Source organism: Genypterus blacodes, unplaced genomic scaffold (assembly GCF_046128005.1).
Source record: "Genypterus blacodes isolate CSIRO-AG114 ecotype Tasmania unplaced genomic scaffold, CSIRO-AGI_Gbla_v1 ptg000022l_1, whole genome shotgun sequence".
Taxonomy (NCBI): Eukaryota; Metazoa; Chordata; class Actinopteri; order Ophidiiformes; family Ophidiidae; genus Genypterus; species Genypterus blacodes.
The window spans coordinates 1,742,215-1,760,000 of record NW_027466835.1 but is presented as its reverse complement, the minus strand read 5'-3'; the positions used below and the strand labels follow the sequence as shown (position 1 = coordinate 1,760,000).

Sequence of the window (17,786 nt, the reverse complement as noted above, 5' to 3'; positions counted from 1 at the left end):
ACCAGCATGCAGCTATGAACATCGTGTGCTTCTCTATGCTCATTTAGATGCTTTGTGGTGGAAATTATTTGCAGATCGGCATGCTGCATGTTCACCGCCAAGCAAACATTTGCAGTCAGAACTACAATAATTTGTATTTGGGAAGTTTTCCCAGCAACGCACCAGATCCTTTCAAACCGTCTCATTCAGGTGTCACTGCCCTCAGCTAGGTATGAATTTTTTGGTTTCTGGCAGAAACTATTATCTTATCTTGTGTTAGACTGGGACAGCGGTGTCTCACAGCTACCCATTACACACCTGACCAGGGTGGAAGTCACCAATCATGCTCCAATTCATATAATCACAAACCATTATGTTACAAAAACAGAAAAAATTGTAAATAAGCCTAGATTTAAAAACCATCAGTTATCCACAAACAGGTTCACCTTCACTCAAATCTGCAATGTTTATGTCCTATCAAGAGACCAAGACCAAGAGAGAGAATAAAATATGATGATGTTAAATGGACGAGCAAAACTGACGGCTGTGATATTCAACATCCCACTCCAGAAGAGAAATGACCCAAGGGTGCTGTTTGATCACAGGAAGGTCAGCTGCCGTGGCTATGATGGAGGACGAATATGACAACAAAATGCGTCACACGTTCGTTTATTTTCCAAATTGCAGTGATCAAGTACACCAATTTAATGTCTCCTCTTCTATTTGATGAGATGAATCATCACATAATCACAGGTTTAGACAGGTTTAGACAGGTTCCTAGACAGGCAGTTTTTAAATCTTTGGTTTTTAATAAGCAGGTGTTTAACTTTGGGCTTTGAGGTATTAAACTGGTGCTCATACAATGCCAATGAGTGAACACCTGCCATCTCCATTATCTGCTCGATTAGCTGCAGAAACTGACTGGAATAATCAGCCAGATTCCTTTTTTGTCCCCCAAGCTAATGTTTGCCTTGAATTACAACCACACAGCCTTTTCTCTTTCTCTCTCATGCTGTTTGTGCTCCAACACCTCTCCTACTCCTCACACAGTCTTTATCGATCTGCATAATGTGATTATCATAAAAAGACTTTAACCTCCGCAAAATCATGTAAACATTTTATTTTCATTTCCAGACTTTGTTTTCTTCCATCTTGTCTTTTTATTATTTATTATTTTGTTTTACAGAGCATCAGTTTATTTCCTACCTGCACTCTGACCACGATGATGAGATCGGTCCGTGTGGTATCACACTAATATGTTGTACATTTTGATTTGTATGACCTTTATAGATGTAAATTAAGGTAACACAACAAAAGCTCACTCCTCTAACCAAAACATGACCTTTATTAGATGAAATCACATGCAAGCATGTCAATCTGAAATTTGTCTTGCGTGACCCTCATACACACACACACATTTCAGAGGGCTCGATGATACGGCAACCGTGGAGCAGTTTTGGGGGTTCTGTGCCTTGCTCAAGGGCACTTTGGCAGTGCCTCCTCCAGTGCCCTTGAGGCAAACTGGCAAGTCACCCGTCCACTCTCTTGGACCATACCGGACTCGAATCGGCTAGTGTAGTGTGGACTTCTAGACTTTCCGCCTTTTTGTCGGAACACGGGTGGGGGGAAATAACGCTTCGAGTATGTACAATGTCAACAACCCAACAAGGTCCTTAATGAGCGGAGGTATGCTAGCTGCTGCAAACTAACTGATAGAAACGGTCTAACATCTGATACGTAATTATGACACAAATAAAAAATTGTGACTTAAATGATGCTTATTTTACGCAATTTACAATTAGAATCACACTATATTTAATATTATATTGCCTTTATTCAGTCTTGAGTCAAATGAAGTCTAGTTGTTAAAAACACGCGGAATTCAAATAGTCAAGCTTTAAATAATAACCGGATCTACAGCAATTACATATCACAAAATAAAGTAAAGCAGTTTGCCGTTACATGTTTGAGTTTTATTTTGAAAGACATAATAGGATGTTAAATGTTTTAGTCTATTTTTTGACACTGAGGATTAACGATTTGGAGCGCAACAGCCACAGTGAGGCACTTTGCCGTCAGCGTGTGATTTCATGAAACGCCGAGGAGGACGAGGCTCTTTTTTTAATCTTCATGTCTTTTTAAAGTAAACCGGGGTCGAGTTAATTGAAAGTGCATTTTTTCCCCCCCCTCCCGTTGTCATTTTCCCATTTCAAAGTCCCTTCTAATAGCCGTGGGAGCCGTGGACACGCAGCACTTCACAGCGGAGGAGCCAGCTGGAGAGCTTTTACGTATCCAGCACCCCGGGGCGCTGATCCCGACCACAGTGTAGGAAAGAGAGAAAGTAGCGGGCGGACTGTACGATGAGGTACGGATCGGTGGTGCTTACCGCTGGATTTACGGGTTTGCTCAGTTTTAGCCTCCTGGCCGTGGCAATTGGGACAGATTACTGGTACATAATCGATGTAAACAGTCCCAATCACACAGGTTCAGACGACCTGAGCTCCCATTCCGGATTATGGAGAATCATTGAAGGTATGTGAACTCATCTGATGACGTATAACAGTTATAGTACATAATAAGTTTGTGTGTTTTTGCATTTGTCTAGACAATACTTAAAATTCAGAGGGTGTCATTCTCTGCGTGGGGCAACGAGCTGCCTGCATTTGCCTCATAAATGTGAACAAACAGCCGCAGTTATAACTTGGACTCCCGCTGTCCCTCTTAACGCTTCTCTGCTCTATTTCCATTCTGCCAGCGTAATGAGGCATCGGCACTGCAAGCACGTGTATTCAAAATTGGCTCCATATTTGAAAATCCGTGATCCTGTCTGGTCGCACAGCACCGCCATCAGTCACATCTGAGGTGTAGGAAATGAAATGATGAGTTTGTATTGATCCACACTGGATTACATGTTGATGTCTAATTCTTACCTTGTTCACCCACTGATGATGGATGAGCCCCCTCGGTGTTGCTGCGTTACCCCTCAGTGATGTACCCCCCCCCCCACAAACACACACACACACACACACACACACACACACACACACACACACACTCAGCAGACACTAACTGCCCCTGAGTCATTTCTCCTCTCTAACAGCTGTGAGCTCAGGTGCGAGTCTCAGCTTTGTGACTCCGGTCTGTGCGTCAGTATTTGAAGTGATGAACGACCTTGTCCATGAGATGAGAGGCTTTATTCTTAATACGCTCTCCCTGAAATCCTTTGACTCATTCGTTTTATTCATTGAAGATGATGAGCCATGCACACATGCTGCCAACATGGGCCGCAACTGCTCAAAATTCTGATTCACACTTTAGGATTTACAGCAGGAAATATGTGCAGCACACGAGTTCACAGCCATCACCAGCTCCCAGCCGAGTGTCAGTAAGAGGTGTTTTTCTGCACAGTTGCAATGTAATCTGTCGGAATGATGCACCTCAGGAGTAGCCGGAGGTGCCCAGTGTGTTGCCCCAGACACCCACAGTTCACATAGTAAAAGCCAAATAATGAGATACCACCAGGCTGCGACCCTTACAGTGTCCACATGTGTCAGACTGGGAGCCGGAACAGTATTTTTATTGGTTATTGGATGTCAGACATGGTGCAGCATTTAGGACTGTGGTTATATGGTAATATGTCCTAAGAGGTTCACTGGGGAGAATTCACCTGTGCACTGTTTGACATGGATTTCTATAAAGTATACATGCACAGGTCTGTGACCAAAGGTGCCATTTCACAGAGTTCCACGCAGCCATCACAGCTCTCTCTCATGTGTAACCTTTTCACATGGCCTTTTCAGGAGAAAACCGGAGCTCCATCATCCCGTCGTTCACAGCGAACATGTCCAGCCTGTCTGAGGTAGAAAAGAAGCTTCTTGGTGAGTGGTTGCAGTTGGAGTCTCCACACTTTCTTATTTATAGCTTGATCTTTGATGCACAGTAATGAATTCATGTTCTTTGTGTGCATGCTGTGCTTGCAGGCTTGCACAAAGTGGTGGTGATCTTGTTGCCCCTCAGCCTGGTCCTGCTGGTGTTTGGGTGGATCTTTGCGCTCGTTAGCTCATTGGCTCACAGTTCCAATTTGCTGGCTGGATCAGCATCCTACGTCCTCGTCTGCAGTAAGTCAGAGACACAGAGAGCTGAAGGAGTTGTTCTGGGAGATCTTTCTGTGAGACGCATGGATTTTGAAGTCACACTCGGTAACGCCACAGCGATGAATCGACGTACGCTCATGCAAGTGCGTGTGCCTGCATGTGTGTGGGTGTGAAGGTGTGAATGGTGTAAGCTACACTTGAAGAACCCTGACAAATCCAATCTTCACCGTTCAGGTAGATTTAAGGCAGCAGAAAGAACAGCTCATTTCAGCCTTTGCAGACGTTAGTAATGAACCTCACCGATGAGCACCGGGGAAACAGCAATCAGTGCTGTGCAAATATTAAATCTTACAGTTGGCTGGTGAAGTCTGCCGTAGACCAACAGCCACATATTAAATATCTCTATTTGTGACATTAAAAAACTCATTCAGCTTAATGGGGTTGAGTTAGGTAATGAGCTCCTGCAGTTTCGCTCCAAACACACTGGGTAGAAATTAGGCTTTTTATGGTGACAGGGAGATGGGAGGGTGGGAGGAGGGAGGAGGAGAGGGGAGAGGGTGGGGGAGGGGCGGCAGCACTCTTGTCAGAGCTGTCTCGAAAAGCCTGTGATTGACTCCAGTCGTCCACATACAGAGACGGCAGTTTGGCTGGCAGGCTGTCATGCAGCATCCACGTATGAAAAAGAAACGTTTTGTCATTTTCCAGTGTGATTGGAGGGATATTTTTAATCAGAATGGATTTTTACTTTGGATAGTTCCTCATGTTAATCGGAAAAATCTGGTTGAGTAACCATTTACATCTAGAGAGAAGAAAAAGCCAAAGATTCAGGTGAAAACATGTTTGCACTTAGAGACTGAGGCTTCAGAGCTTTCTAATGCAGTGGGTCTCAAACTGAGGGATGTGGGTCACGAGTGGTACCTCAACTGCCAGAATCAAAACAATTTCAATCTATGGAAACTTTTATTGTGGGGAACCTTTCACAAATCAAAAGGCTATGACGTGGGACGTTTTAAAAATAGTATTTGTACGTAATGTAATGTAATGTATTTAATAGTACAGTCATTCATAGAACTGTTGTGAATCCCTTTGGTTCGATCAGAGATGGTGGTGGGTTCTAAACGTTTAAGAATCACCTTTCTAATGATTCCCAGTACTTCTGTTTAATAGTATAATAGTAGTAATAATAGTACATATGGATCTGCACTGTTGTCTCCTCTGAGTTTGACATTCCAGTATCGCCTCCAGACCCCCGACGTCTGTTTTTCCTTTTTCACTCAGTCGTCTGAAGGCTAAAAGTGGTAGTTGTTGTTCTGTCCTTGAGTAGCCTGTTTGGGCACCAATCTGCCTAAACATGTTCTCTCTGGGTTTGAGCATAATTAACTGTATTGATCACAGTGTGGTGTGATTGCTGCTATAGCTAGGCAGCACATAACTCAAGAGGAGCCAGCCCTTGATTAGATGTGATCAGATCTCAATCAGAGCTCAGCCGGCCCACTGCCATGTCATTAACTCAATAGAATGTCCATTTACACACACATATGGAATGTGGCCTACTTTGAATTGGAGCCTGCGTTCCATATTTACTGAGATCACCATTTATTTAAATCTGCTTTGTCATAGTGATGCATAACCTTGACATTTGATTGAACGCTGAAGTTTGGGATCATCAATATTACTGAATCTGAAAGGTTGACAGGCCGATCGCTGACATCATTCCCCTTTTTGTATCCACCCACACATGAATAGACGACATGTTCCACAGAAAAGGAAGCGCAAAGCTGAAGCTCAGTAAACAAATCCGATGTAATGAAACTGGAGCCTCTTCTGGCTAAAATGTGTTTCTGGTTCTTGTTCAACGTGGAGGATATTCAGTCCACCGGCCAGATTCCCAACTGGCAGGATGAGGACTCTTCACCCATCGGCACCACTGAATCAACCTGATTGCTTCATTCTGTTTCCATGACTGTTGAGCTGCTGAGCACTTGACACCAAAAAAGATAGCATATCCATCAAACGTAGCGCTGGATTAGATCATCGCCAATTTACACTTTGCATCAAACTGTATTCAAGCAATGAAGCCATCCATCACAAATGTGGAAGCTCACATTATACACAATAGCCTGCATCCGCCATCGCCGCTGACAGGCACATCATCGGCAAAGAGAGCAATTTCACGCCTTTTAGCAGTGTTCCATCCACATCTCACCAAAACAGGCACCTAACCTCTCCGGCCTCCAACGTCACCTCTGTTTCTCCACAAACACACAGGCCGCATTATTGTCTTTTGGTTCTTCTCGGTGTAACTTGTGCATGTAATCAAAGAAAACTGATTGGATATGAAAATTCAATGTCCGCAATCTGACCCCTTTTTCCTACCCACAATTCCCTTCCTGGACCATAATGCAGTTATAGGAGTGTTGGAGGCAATGACTATGATTTGCTGCATGTTATTGTTGTTCAAAAGGTCCTTTTGATTGCTCATTCCCGAGCGTAGGTCAGAGGACCGGCGGAGGTGAATTCTCCATAGAAGCGCAGATCCTGCCGGGAATTGAACATACGCGCTTCTGCAGTGACATTAGTTTAATGGTGTTTGCGTCACAGTAGCCTATGTGAGCAGCACAGGAGTGTCCCTGAGCGTCTTTGATGGGTGACATGCTGGAGACTTGATTCTGTCACACAGCATGTGATTATACGCCAGTGAAGGATTTTCAGTTAGTCTCGGTTTTGATTGTCAAAGCTCAGCGCTCTTTGTTAGTCTCCTCTAATCACGGCGCTCAAATGCCATCTGCATGCATGAATCCTGGCGCTTTAAGGTTTCTCAGATGAATCACTGCTCTGTTCCTTCTGTGTCTCACTAACAAGCACAGCACAAGTGACTTCAGTCATTCCAGAGCAGTATCGGAAAACATACGTTACATTTCAGATTTTACTTGATGTTTCATATTAAAGGGATTTCGCAACATTTCACACATTTTTTTTTTCATTTTCGTTTGCTTTGGTCACTGATATTGTTCTTGTTCTTCTTGTAAGTTGCATCGTTGTGGAGATGTTGGGCGTCCACTCTCAGGTCGGCAGGCCTTTGAACACACTCTTACAGATGCTCCTCCAGCAGCACAGTCACATCTTGTGAAAGCAATTTTCTTTGAGAGCTGTTATTCTTCGCAACATTCTCTCAGGTTCTTCATGTGTCAAAAAAACAGAGATCACTGAGGTAACAGCGTTCATATCAGCGCCTAACTAAAGTTACACTGTAACTTCATCTAGGATAGCTTATAGAGGACCGATATGCATCAAAGTGAAGGCCAAATATCTCCATCATACTACAACCAACAGAATAAAATCTATTCTGATCTATATGAAATGTAAAATGACATCACTGATCTAACATCCAGTCTTTTGTATGTGAAGACAAATAGCTGCTGATTATGGAACCAGGTAGCATAATGATCTCATTAGGGAAACAATTTCTGTGTGATACATCATCATGGCTCAAGTGCTTCATAATTAGTATAAACGGAAACGGATTCCAGATCCAAATAACCGGATCGGGATCTGTGTAACAGCGCTGTTTTCATTGTATCGGTCTGGATCTGTGCACCCACAGGCCTCTTCACGCTGTCTGGGGTCAGCATCTACATCCGGTACTCTCACCAGGCCATGGAGGAGTTCCAGAAGGTGGTTCCCCCGGAGAACCTGGCCCACGTGGACGCCTCTTTCGGCTGGTCCTTGGCCATGGCCTGGCTGTCCTACAGTTTGGAGGTGGCCACTGGGCTGCTCCTGATGCTGGCGGCCAGGATAATCCAGCTGAAGGGACACTACAACACTGGCGTCTCCATCGCCATGGTCTAGACACCTGCAGCACCTAAACAAAGGATGGATCCTGGTTATTTATGTGTGTGTATTATGTATTGGGGGGTGAGGGGATATCAGAGTATTGTGGTTTAACTAGCTGCTACTAAGGACTGGAACAAGAATACAGATACCGTCCACACATGTGAAATATGTGATTGTTGTTATTGCTGCTTTATGTTGTGTGCTGCCTCTCGTCCTCACATACACAACGCCTGTATAAGCAAAGAGGAAAAGGCAGCTCTGGCTATTTAATATAGAAATGGAAGTATATTTTGGCAGTATTACTTGAGTGGTTCCAACCCTGTGTTGTCATATTCCTGTCTTTGTGCATTTATAACTTTCAAGTGTAAGTTAGAGCCAGAGGTGCAGGATGCTCTATGAGGGTTTCAATTTCAAGGATGCCGGTCTTGCACTCTCCCTCTGCTGCCATATTCTACACGTCTTATACGTCATCATTTATTTGTGTCAGTGGTTCAAGGTGCTGCATCTGAAAATAAAATGCTGATACTGCAGCAGTTTCCTAGAGCAAGAAAACACTGTGCCATGGAGCCAAAGGGACTCCAGCGGACCATAAAGCTGATGTAGTTTGTTGCGTTTCATCTTGGAACAATTGCTGAGCTCTCCGCCAGCGTTCACAGTGAGTAGCTGCTGATGTAAGATATAAAAGATGCAGACTTCTAATGGAGTTCCTTGTGGCAGCTTAAGGATGCGGCTTTAGATTAGTGAAAGAGCTGAAACAAGTGTGGTTCTCCTGCTCCTCCCTGTTTGCATTTGTCATGGAAACCGCTCTGAGTAGAAGTGCCATCTTGGGAATCTCACATACTCAGAATCTGCTGTGTATTCTCCAGAACAAGGACTTCCCTCTCTGTATAAACATAATGAGCCACTCAGAAATGTGTCATGTAATAGTTGTGATGTACTATTTTTGCATCCATTAGCAACTTTGCTGGTTCTGCTTAGTGTGTTTTTGTAAATAAGGAAACGAGTGAGGCATCAGTGCTTCACTCTGTACACTGTACAGTCACTTATCTTTGTCCTTATTGTGATAGAATTGTATTTTTTGTGTTTTAAGGCTTTAAGATATTCTAAAATGTGAAGCTGTGCTCGCTCTAATGCGTAAATTGTATGTGCAATATATATTTACAGTACAGAATGTTAAGTCCTTTGTCCCAAATGAGGCGACACTGCTATGCCACTAAAACATTTTGATATCTCAACTGGAATATCAAGGGAATCATAAAATTCTATTTATTCATAGAAAAAAAGGGTGCATTCCTCTGGTTTGAAGCGTGTTTGTGTGGAGTTGCTGTGGCCTGAGGTTCACTTGGTTCCCTCTGAATATAAATGAGCTGCACCAGGAGTCAGAAAGGAGAGAAAAACAATCGCTTTGCACAGCTGCAGGGGCATTCAGCCGCCTGGGCAACACCACCGATGAGCTGCAGAAAACAGGTTTATTCTAAACATCCATCACAGTAAATCCCTATAGTCATAATAACCACAATCTGAGTCGAGGGTGGATTGATCTTAATGTGATATTAGATGTGGTTTCCATTAGGATCTAGACTGTGTAAAGCATTAACACTTTTAATAATCAATTAATCTAATGGTCCATCTTTTTCTAGAGATCAGTTTGGCCCAAGACAAACTGATTTCAAGCGGAGAACAACGAGATCCACAGGTTTATAAGCCGCCAGCGTCTCTGTATCGACTTTTCATTAGTGTCCATAAAAGCTGACTGGATGCTTCTATGTGCTACTTCAGACTTCAGAGTCACTTGATAGCCACATCTGACACTTTATGATCTCAGATAAATGTTAGTGCTCTCCAAGATAATCTGATATGAACTTGTGTCACACATTGATTTTTCTTTAGCATTCACCCGAATAATCCGGCCATGGAATTGTACCTTAATTGCAGCTATGATGCCACATTAATGAGCTGATAAAACGTCTCTCTGAGCTGGTTTGATCATCCAGCGCTCTACACTTTTCAATTTATTTCTGTTTCTGAATAATGGTTATTGATTAGAGCTTGAATATGAGCCTCGGGTCTTTCATTGTAAAAGATAAAGTAGATTTGTTAGATGTTACCCACCAGCAGCTCTGTGCACCACTAAGTATGGAAACACAAAAGATGCTATGATCACTGCTGCATTAGGCATAAAGACAGAGAATAAAAAGAGTCCAATTGTTGAATATAATTATGCAGATGTCTCCATTTCCATATGTCACCACTCATGAAACATTGATGCGTGTCATTTCCTCAACTGAGCTTTTAACAATTCTAAATGGCAGCATTCTATACAGCAAATGTCAGTTGCATTATGACATACAAGCACAGTTGTTATCTTTGCTGTGCTTAGCTGTTTGCTAATGTCATTTCCCTGTGATTTAATGCGCTGCAGCTGATCAATCAGATATCCAAAGCATGAAACGTGGCGTCCAGTCAGCCGTTTGTTTGGCAGCTCCCTGGCCAGCCATCCCTGTCAGAGAGGAGAGCGGAGGGAGCCGTAAAGGGAGGGGGACGGGCCAGAGCAGCACAGTCTGGAAGCTCTCCCTTTATATATCAGTCCTGCTGAAACCCCATTAAAGTTTTATAGAACACAATATTTCATCCCTCTGTTGCGTAAGAGCTGGTGCACTGGTAGGACATTACTCTCTCTGGGTTGTGCTCTTGTCCTCCACAGAATGCAGTCATTTTGACTTTAGACAACCTCTAGGCTCTGGACCGCAAGAAGACAAAACCGAAGAACCACCACCTGAAATTTTCAATGAAGATATCTTATTATTTTTAAAAAGAATAATAATTAAACTGTAAACATCTGCCTCTGTGATTTCTATTTCATTAGTGTCCATAGTTGTCAATAGTTTGGATTGATGATTGCAGTCACCTGGTGTACTGCCAGGGGGCGCTTCAGGTTCCACTAATGGAACCACTGCAAGTCATTACAACACACACTGAATTACAGTCATTTTCCGGGAGGTTAAAGCCATCAGATGTCTAATCATGTACAATCAAGAGTTAGACTCTGTATACAGTAAGGCAGGGGTCTTCAATGTTTTTCAGGCCAAGGACCCCCAAACTGATGGAGAGATGGAGCAGGGACCCTCCTACTATATATATTGTATAAAATTGTGTGTTTTTTCAAACTGGGTGCCATGTATAAACATAGCTACCCTGTTATTGTGTATTCAATTCTAAGCTATTCAGTGCCGTGCGGTGAGGTTCTCTAGTTTTACAAAACGATGACCGCGGGGTCAACTTTTCAGATTTTTTTCATTATTCCCTAATTTGCCCCAAATTCACCCAAATTCGTGCCATTGCAGCCTGGATGCTGTGTCAGAAATTTTAGCTCTCTCACTCCTTCCTTGTCCAAGATAAGGCTTTTCAAGTTTTCTCTAGTTTTGCAAAACGATGACTGCGCGGTCAACTTATTCAGAATTTTTTCATTATTCCCCAATGACCCGCAGACCCCCTGTTGAAGACCTCTGAACTAGAGGGTTCTGCTCAGGCTCTGACTGTGTGAGGAGACGGTGACTCGTGTGGCCAATTACTCTGGTTAAACACGCACCTGCCTGAAAACAAAGCCTAATGATTCATTTCGATGGTTTCGCTTAGAAGTCGTAGAGAACGCTGGGAATCACAGTCTCAACAGGAATCATCTCCATAAGCAAGAGAAAAAGCCATCTTAGAGGGTTTAAGAGCTCTTTGGTATTCTAAACAATATTTTGGAACCACTTTTACATTTTGTCTTAGGACAGCTATAATTTATGTAACAAGTGCATGTTTTTGTATTTTTGCATGGATAGTTTGAAATATTTTGGGTGGGACAGAGAATGTTCTAGTTCTAGTGTGACCCTCTAACTGCCTGAATGCTTCTGACCCTTTTTTCTTTCTAAATGTAACAGCGCTGAGAGCCACTCTGTCCCAGAAAGAAGATGCTCTGATGTTCTTACCCATATTCTGGCTGCTGTGTTCTGATGCTTATTGACCACACAGTCTCCACTTCATGTTTTTTTATGGTTAGATCTAATGCGGCCGAGAACGACAGTTAACACAATAAACACAATAGTTTTGTTAATTAAAGTATTGTGCAGTTTTGGAGTGTTTTCTGAAGATGACTTGTGTTGCATGAGATGATTTGGAGTGGCAGCTAAGATTATCCCTGCCTTTTATATGTAAATGGAGACAGGACAAAACATTCAGAGCACCTTAATGTGACTAATTAATTAATGTGACCGTGCACAACATCACCGCTTCAATAAACTGAGCAAAAGCTGAACAATATCAGCTTCATAAAGGAAGGATTTAATGCAGAGATAATGTATTCATAACTGTACTATCCTTAGAGCCGAACATGTAAGGGAAATGTAACTGTTACATCCAAAAGGAGGAATGAACTAGACCAGGGGTCTTCAACGTTTTTCAGGCCAAGGACCCCCAAACTGATGGAGAGATGGTCGCGATGGTCGCTGTGTGAGGAGACGATGACTTGTGTGGCCAATTACTCTGGTTTACCATGCACCTGCCAGAAAACGAAGCCTAATGATTCATTTCTTTATTGTGATCTTTTTTTCGCTGCTATGTTCTGGTGCCCAGTTAAATCGGAGGGCTGCCTGGACTCTTCAAGTGGCTTCACTTTGAGCACAGGCTTGCGGGACTGATGCCTTAGGATTGATAGTCTCATAAACCGAGGAGGGACTCAATCCCCGGAGGAACGTGAATAAGATGTATTTTTCCTCACCGCACTTGAAAAGTTCATTAGACCGTTGGCAGAGGAGACATTCTGCAGACTGAAGAGGCTGAAGAGGCTTAAGATATCAAAGTACTTAGATGAAATGAAGGGAATGAAGCGAACGGCTTATACAGGGACATACTGTGAGTGCAATGCTTTTTTTTTTTTTTTAAATAAACAATAACGGATCTGCATACATTGAAAAAGAGTGGAGAGGTTGGAAATAGTGGTAAGGCTACGAGAACACACACAGGGATAAAATATCCTTAATACTTAATACATTTAAGGTTCCCTGGTGGGGTTCAGTGTTTGCAAAGGGACCTGGATCATGTCCTTCCATCAAGGACAGGTGGCAGAAATAATAGAAATGTATGATTCCAAACAGCAGGATCCTGAAAACAGAAGTGGATACAAACAATATAGTTTGTCTCTGAGCAGAATGGTCTCACTTCCTGTTGTTAAAAGCAACACAATGCTGCCGACCATGACCCAAGCGAAAGCAAAGTGGATAGAGGGCAGCAGAACACAACGCAAATAGTTCTGTTTACTCCACCCTTTGCCCCTTTGCCTCCCTTAATTCTCTCTCATGCTGGGTTTATTTCGGTGTAACAATGACAAATTGCTTTTTGGAGGAAGCCAAATGTACTCTTATCTCCACGGCGCAGCTTTCTTCACAACACCAACACATTTGCCAGTCAGCTCGGTTTGAAGGCTAATCCAGTTAAGGTGTACGAACCCAGTGGATAATGCAAAGCGGACATGTAAAGTGAGTTGTCGGGCAGAGATGAGCTTTGTTGTCCTCTGATGACCAAAATATCACGCACAGCAGCAGCGGAGGTCATATAGGCGACCGAGCCTCCCGCCAACGACATAACCCAATAAAACACTTCACACAAGGCCTCCAATTTGATTTGAGACACCACCTGAATCCTTATGACCCGGTCAGCGAGGCTAATAAGGGGGGGAGAATATATCGAGTTATTTCTCTGAATGTAGAGGGCCGCCGGCATTAAGGCGTGTGTGTCCATTTCTCCAGCTCCTAATGAGAAACGCTTGCACTTCTGACATTAACAGCTCTGCACGCTCTGCAGTCTGCGACTCACAGGCGGCTTTCAAATGGGTCGTGACTGGAAGCTCTGCTGGTTCTAATCCTCAGACTCCCCCGTGTGTGTCAGTAATTGAGTCCAGTGGACACCATTGTGCTCGTAGATAAGTAGAACAGGTGAAACAAATAACAAAAAGAAGGAGGAAAATGTGATCCAGTCCAGTTCTTTGTGCCTGGACCCCTAATTCAAACGGAGCGGCACAACTATCCTCATGCTGTCATTGTGATTCTGCATTTATCACTCTTTCATTATGCATGCATGTCTGATGGCTGCTCATTAATCACACAGATGCACACTGAATTACAACCAACAATCACTCTCCTGCCGTGTTCAGCTTATTGTACTCAGGGCAATATCCTCTTGTCCGCTAGATGTCAGTATTCTACCATTCTGTAGGTTCTTGGGTCTAATTTCTTGCTCATAACATTGCAGCAGTTTAAAAAAAAAAACATGCTTTTGCAGTCATGTAAGACAAAACAAATTCACATGCCCTTATCTAAAGATGTGCCCCAACTTTGCAGCATGATTGATTAGTTTAGTATGAAGACTAGAAGAGGATGATGTCACTTTAACGACAGCAGAAATAAGATATAAGAGACAGTGTTTGTTTTCTTATGCCGTTGTATCTATTGCAATCTGCCTTTGTTGTCTGTCAAATGTAGTACGACCTGTCAAGGAGAACACGCTTCCAGTAAGATCTGTCAGGGTGTGTCACTCATTTCCTCTTAACGTGAAGGACAAGGAAATCCTTAACCTTGTGTTGTAAATGCTACTTCTTATAATAATATGAATAGGATTGGGATTTGATTTTGTATTATTTATTATGACATATTCCGACACTTTTGCAGGCACAGTCCCAACACTCCTCTGACTTGGAGGTTGCAGACGCTCACTGTCACATTTGAATTCTCTCTGCACGCTTCCAAATGTTTGCTGCCGTGCATTTTCCCTTTGCACTGTAAGGAATTATCGTGAAATGGCTTTGGACTGTCTGTCAGTTTTGCACAGGCCTCTATTGTCTGACGTGTAGGATCCAGAGGTTTTAGCTGGACGCTGAGGCTGACTGGGGGCTTTCATGTGGAAGATGATGCCGCCTACTGCTCGGAGGGGGGAAATAGCTTTGTTCAGACTTTGGAATGCCTGTTTTAACCTGTTTTTGGTCTCCTAGTGTGGAGAACAAAGGCCCACATTATGGTCTTTAGCTGTGTGTGGGGGAACAAACATCTCCCTCTTGAAGCTGCCCTGACTCATGTACTTATATAGTAAATAAACAAACAATCACGCAACGTTCCCAAGGATAGAACTTGTTTCCATTGACACGGTGAACATGTTGTGACTGCCATGCCGGCCGTATCCCATAACTCTGATCTGGCATCATGAGTTTGACTCAGTTTAGATGTGTCTTCATTCCCGTAGAGACGGGTGTGCTGCCAAAACCAACAATACTGGGGGCTCGTCACTATTTACCCTTTGCTGTCGTAATCCACTCTGCTGAGAATGGCACAATCCCCACATTCAACAAAGGGGCCATAAGCGCCCCAGTTGTGTTGCGTGCCTCTGGGAGATGAAGCTAAAGTTAAACCAAGACGGGAAGAGCCAAGTATGAGCTCATAGTTTCTGTTCTTGCCAACCCTCCATCCTCCCCTCCCCTCCTCGGCCTTTACGTAGCCTCTTGGTTTCTCTGTTATTCTCCAATGAACGCAGACGTGAGCTCTGGATGCGGGTTAGATGAGGTGGTCACAGACTTTACGTGTGCTAGCGCCAAGGCTTTGGAGTTACGGTGTGGAAAAGTGAACGCCGAATGGCTCTGTTTTCACACTTTAGCCATAATACACAATCCTCTGTGTCTGACCTGAATTTGACCATTTCTATTTGTGTATCTGCTCCGTTCCTGGGCTCTGGAACATTACAGCATGAGGGGAGCCACTACAGAGACCTGGAGCAAAGAGTCTCTCTGAAGTCATGATGCTACAGGCAGAGTGAGCCAGAGCAGACATGTGCCAGAGCCTGTTTGTTGCTGCTTTGACACCAAAGGTAAAAGGTTTCCTCAGGCTGTGAACACAGTACTACTAAACAAACACTACAAATGCATCTCACAGCCAACCAGCAGAAGTTAAGTATCATTATATGACTTCCTGTTAACTGTAATTGATTGTTCTAGACTAGACTCTCCTGGTTACAAGGAAAGAGGAAACTGTTGGTCAACTAACATTGGGTAACACAATTCGGTGTTAAAAGTTCCTTATTTGGAAAGTTGTCTGATTCACATGAACAGATGATGACTCACCAAAGATTAAAATGTGAGAAGCGCCATGACATTTTTTTTTTGTGATTTGGTGCTAGATAAATAAAGTTGAATTGAAATGAATTGAACTTGTTTGCGGGGTCTGAACTCTGAATATAATTATGGTCTTGAAGCTAAAACATGTCAAAACAAAATAAAACTCTGACAGAGATCTTGCTGCTTGAATTCCTTTGTCCTTCCTCATAAGGTGGAAACTGTGTTCCTTTTGATCTTTATTCAAAAGGAGGAAGTCTTTGTGAAGCTGAAGCGACGCCCCTGAATATTATGAGCATTGGTCATGTGAAGTCGTGAGGTGAGTGTGTGCATCAGTTTGCTTCCGCGTCCTGACAATCGGCGACTGTGAGGCGCCTGAAGAGGATTAATTGTGATGAATGTGTCAAACGTGACGAGGACAGATCCTGACTGCTTTAGCGCTTAACTGTTTATTCATCTGCTACCAGAGTCCTCAGTGTGAATGATAGAGACATGAGAAAGAATTATGACACTGGACCTTTATGCTGCTTACACAAACATGTAACCAGTACCTCTCTCTCTCTTCCCCCCCCTCCCCCCTGCCCCTCTCTCTCTCTCTCTCTCTCACTTTTTTATTTTTCAGGCCTATCTGCTGCATAAAGCTCTTTTCAGACATTTGTCCAGTGCAGATGGGTTTTTTCAAGCTGGCTGACAGAAGAGAAAACGATTTTTGGACCATGGGGATGAAGCTGCCACGCCGACAAAATATGTGTTTGATGGATAGATGTCTGATGTGACTTTAATGCTATTTTCTGCTCCAGTAGCCTGTGTGAGCGTGGAAAAATATGTGTGCGTCAATATGAACAGGGGAAGGGAGAGGGAGAGAGAGTGAGAGAGAGAGAGAGAGAGAGAGAGAGAGAGAGAGAGAGAGAGAGAGAGAGAGAGAGAGCGCTTGTGTGTCTGTGAGTTGATTAAAAATGGAAGTGTCTCTCCCTGGTCTCCCTGCGGTCATCTGATCCAGTCGTACGGCCGTCTGTGCAGCCTGTGGCATTACCTCAGACTGGAGGAGCTTAGGTTTCTCATAGAATTCAGCCCATTCATGCTGCAGCTGCACTTCTCTTCCCTCATAACAGCCAACACTACACCTTGAGTAATGTGTAACAAGAACAGCTGTGAGATCATTTTTTAGTTCTTTTTACATTAAAATCATCTCATTTCCAGGTTGTTGTTGTTTAGTTTGGCATCAGAAGTCTTTTCATCATCATCATCACAATCACATCTGTGGAACTGCACTGACTTCCTCACATTATGGATTTGTCCTCTCACATACCTTTGATATAAGATACACACACCAATGAGATTGTATTTAATTTAAAGTCTGGCTCTGCTGGCATGATGCTCAAATGAAGTGATACTTATTTTAACATTGAATGTTGCAACTCTCCAGAAACTGGAGACAGGAAAAGCAGCTTACACTTGTGATTTAATGAACAGAAAAATGGCAAGGACAAGACAATCAGCACATCTTAGATCAGTGCCACAGAATTAAGATGATGGTAATTAAACGTTACACAACGTCTTCATAGTTATCAAGTGATTTGTCTACGTGCTATAATAGGGGGCTCTAGTATTTGATGTCTAGCACAGGTACCAAGAGCAGAAGAAGAGCATACTGAGCGGCATGGTGACATGTTGCGATCAATGAGCTGTTTGTGCTTTTAAATTGTTTGTTTTAAAACCCTTAGTAATCAGTAAATATGTGT

The 17,786-nt window shown here is 43.2% G+C and overlaps 1 protein-coding gene across 1 annotated transcript; it reads left to right on the top strand.

The window, feature by feature from the left end:
• Window positions 1-2,339: 2,339 nt before the first annotated feature.
• On the top strand, window positions 2,340-8,211 carry LOC142992689 (transmembrane protein 235). Its single transcript, XM_076143210.1, has 4 exons — window positions 2,340-2,511; window positions 3,780-3,857; window positions 3,960-4,097; window positions 7,678-8,211. The coding sequence occupies exons 1-4, from the start codon at window positions 2,340-2,342 to the stop codon at window positions 7,920-7,922; spliced, it is 633 nt and encodes a 210-aa protein (XP_075999325.1). The 3' UTR covers window positions 7,923-8,211.
• Window positions 8,212-17,786: the final 9,575 nt, after the last annotated feature.

Coding starts and splice junctions, on each gene's coding strand:
- LOC142992689 (XM_076143210.1), top strand. CDS start 2,340: ATGAGGTACGGATCGGTGGTGCTTACCGCTGGATTTACGGGTTTGCTC. Junction 2,512..3,779: donor ATTATGGAGAATCATTGAAG/GTATGTGAACTC, acceptor TGGCCTTTTCAG/GAGAAAACCGGAGCTCCATC. Junction 4,098..7,677: donor ATCCTACGTCCTCGTCTGCA/GTAAGTCAGAGA, acceptor GTGCACCCACAG/GCCTCTTCACGCTGTCTGGG.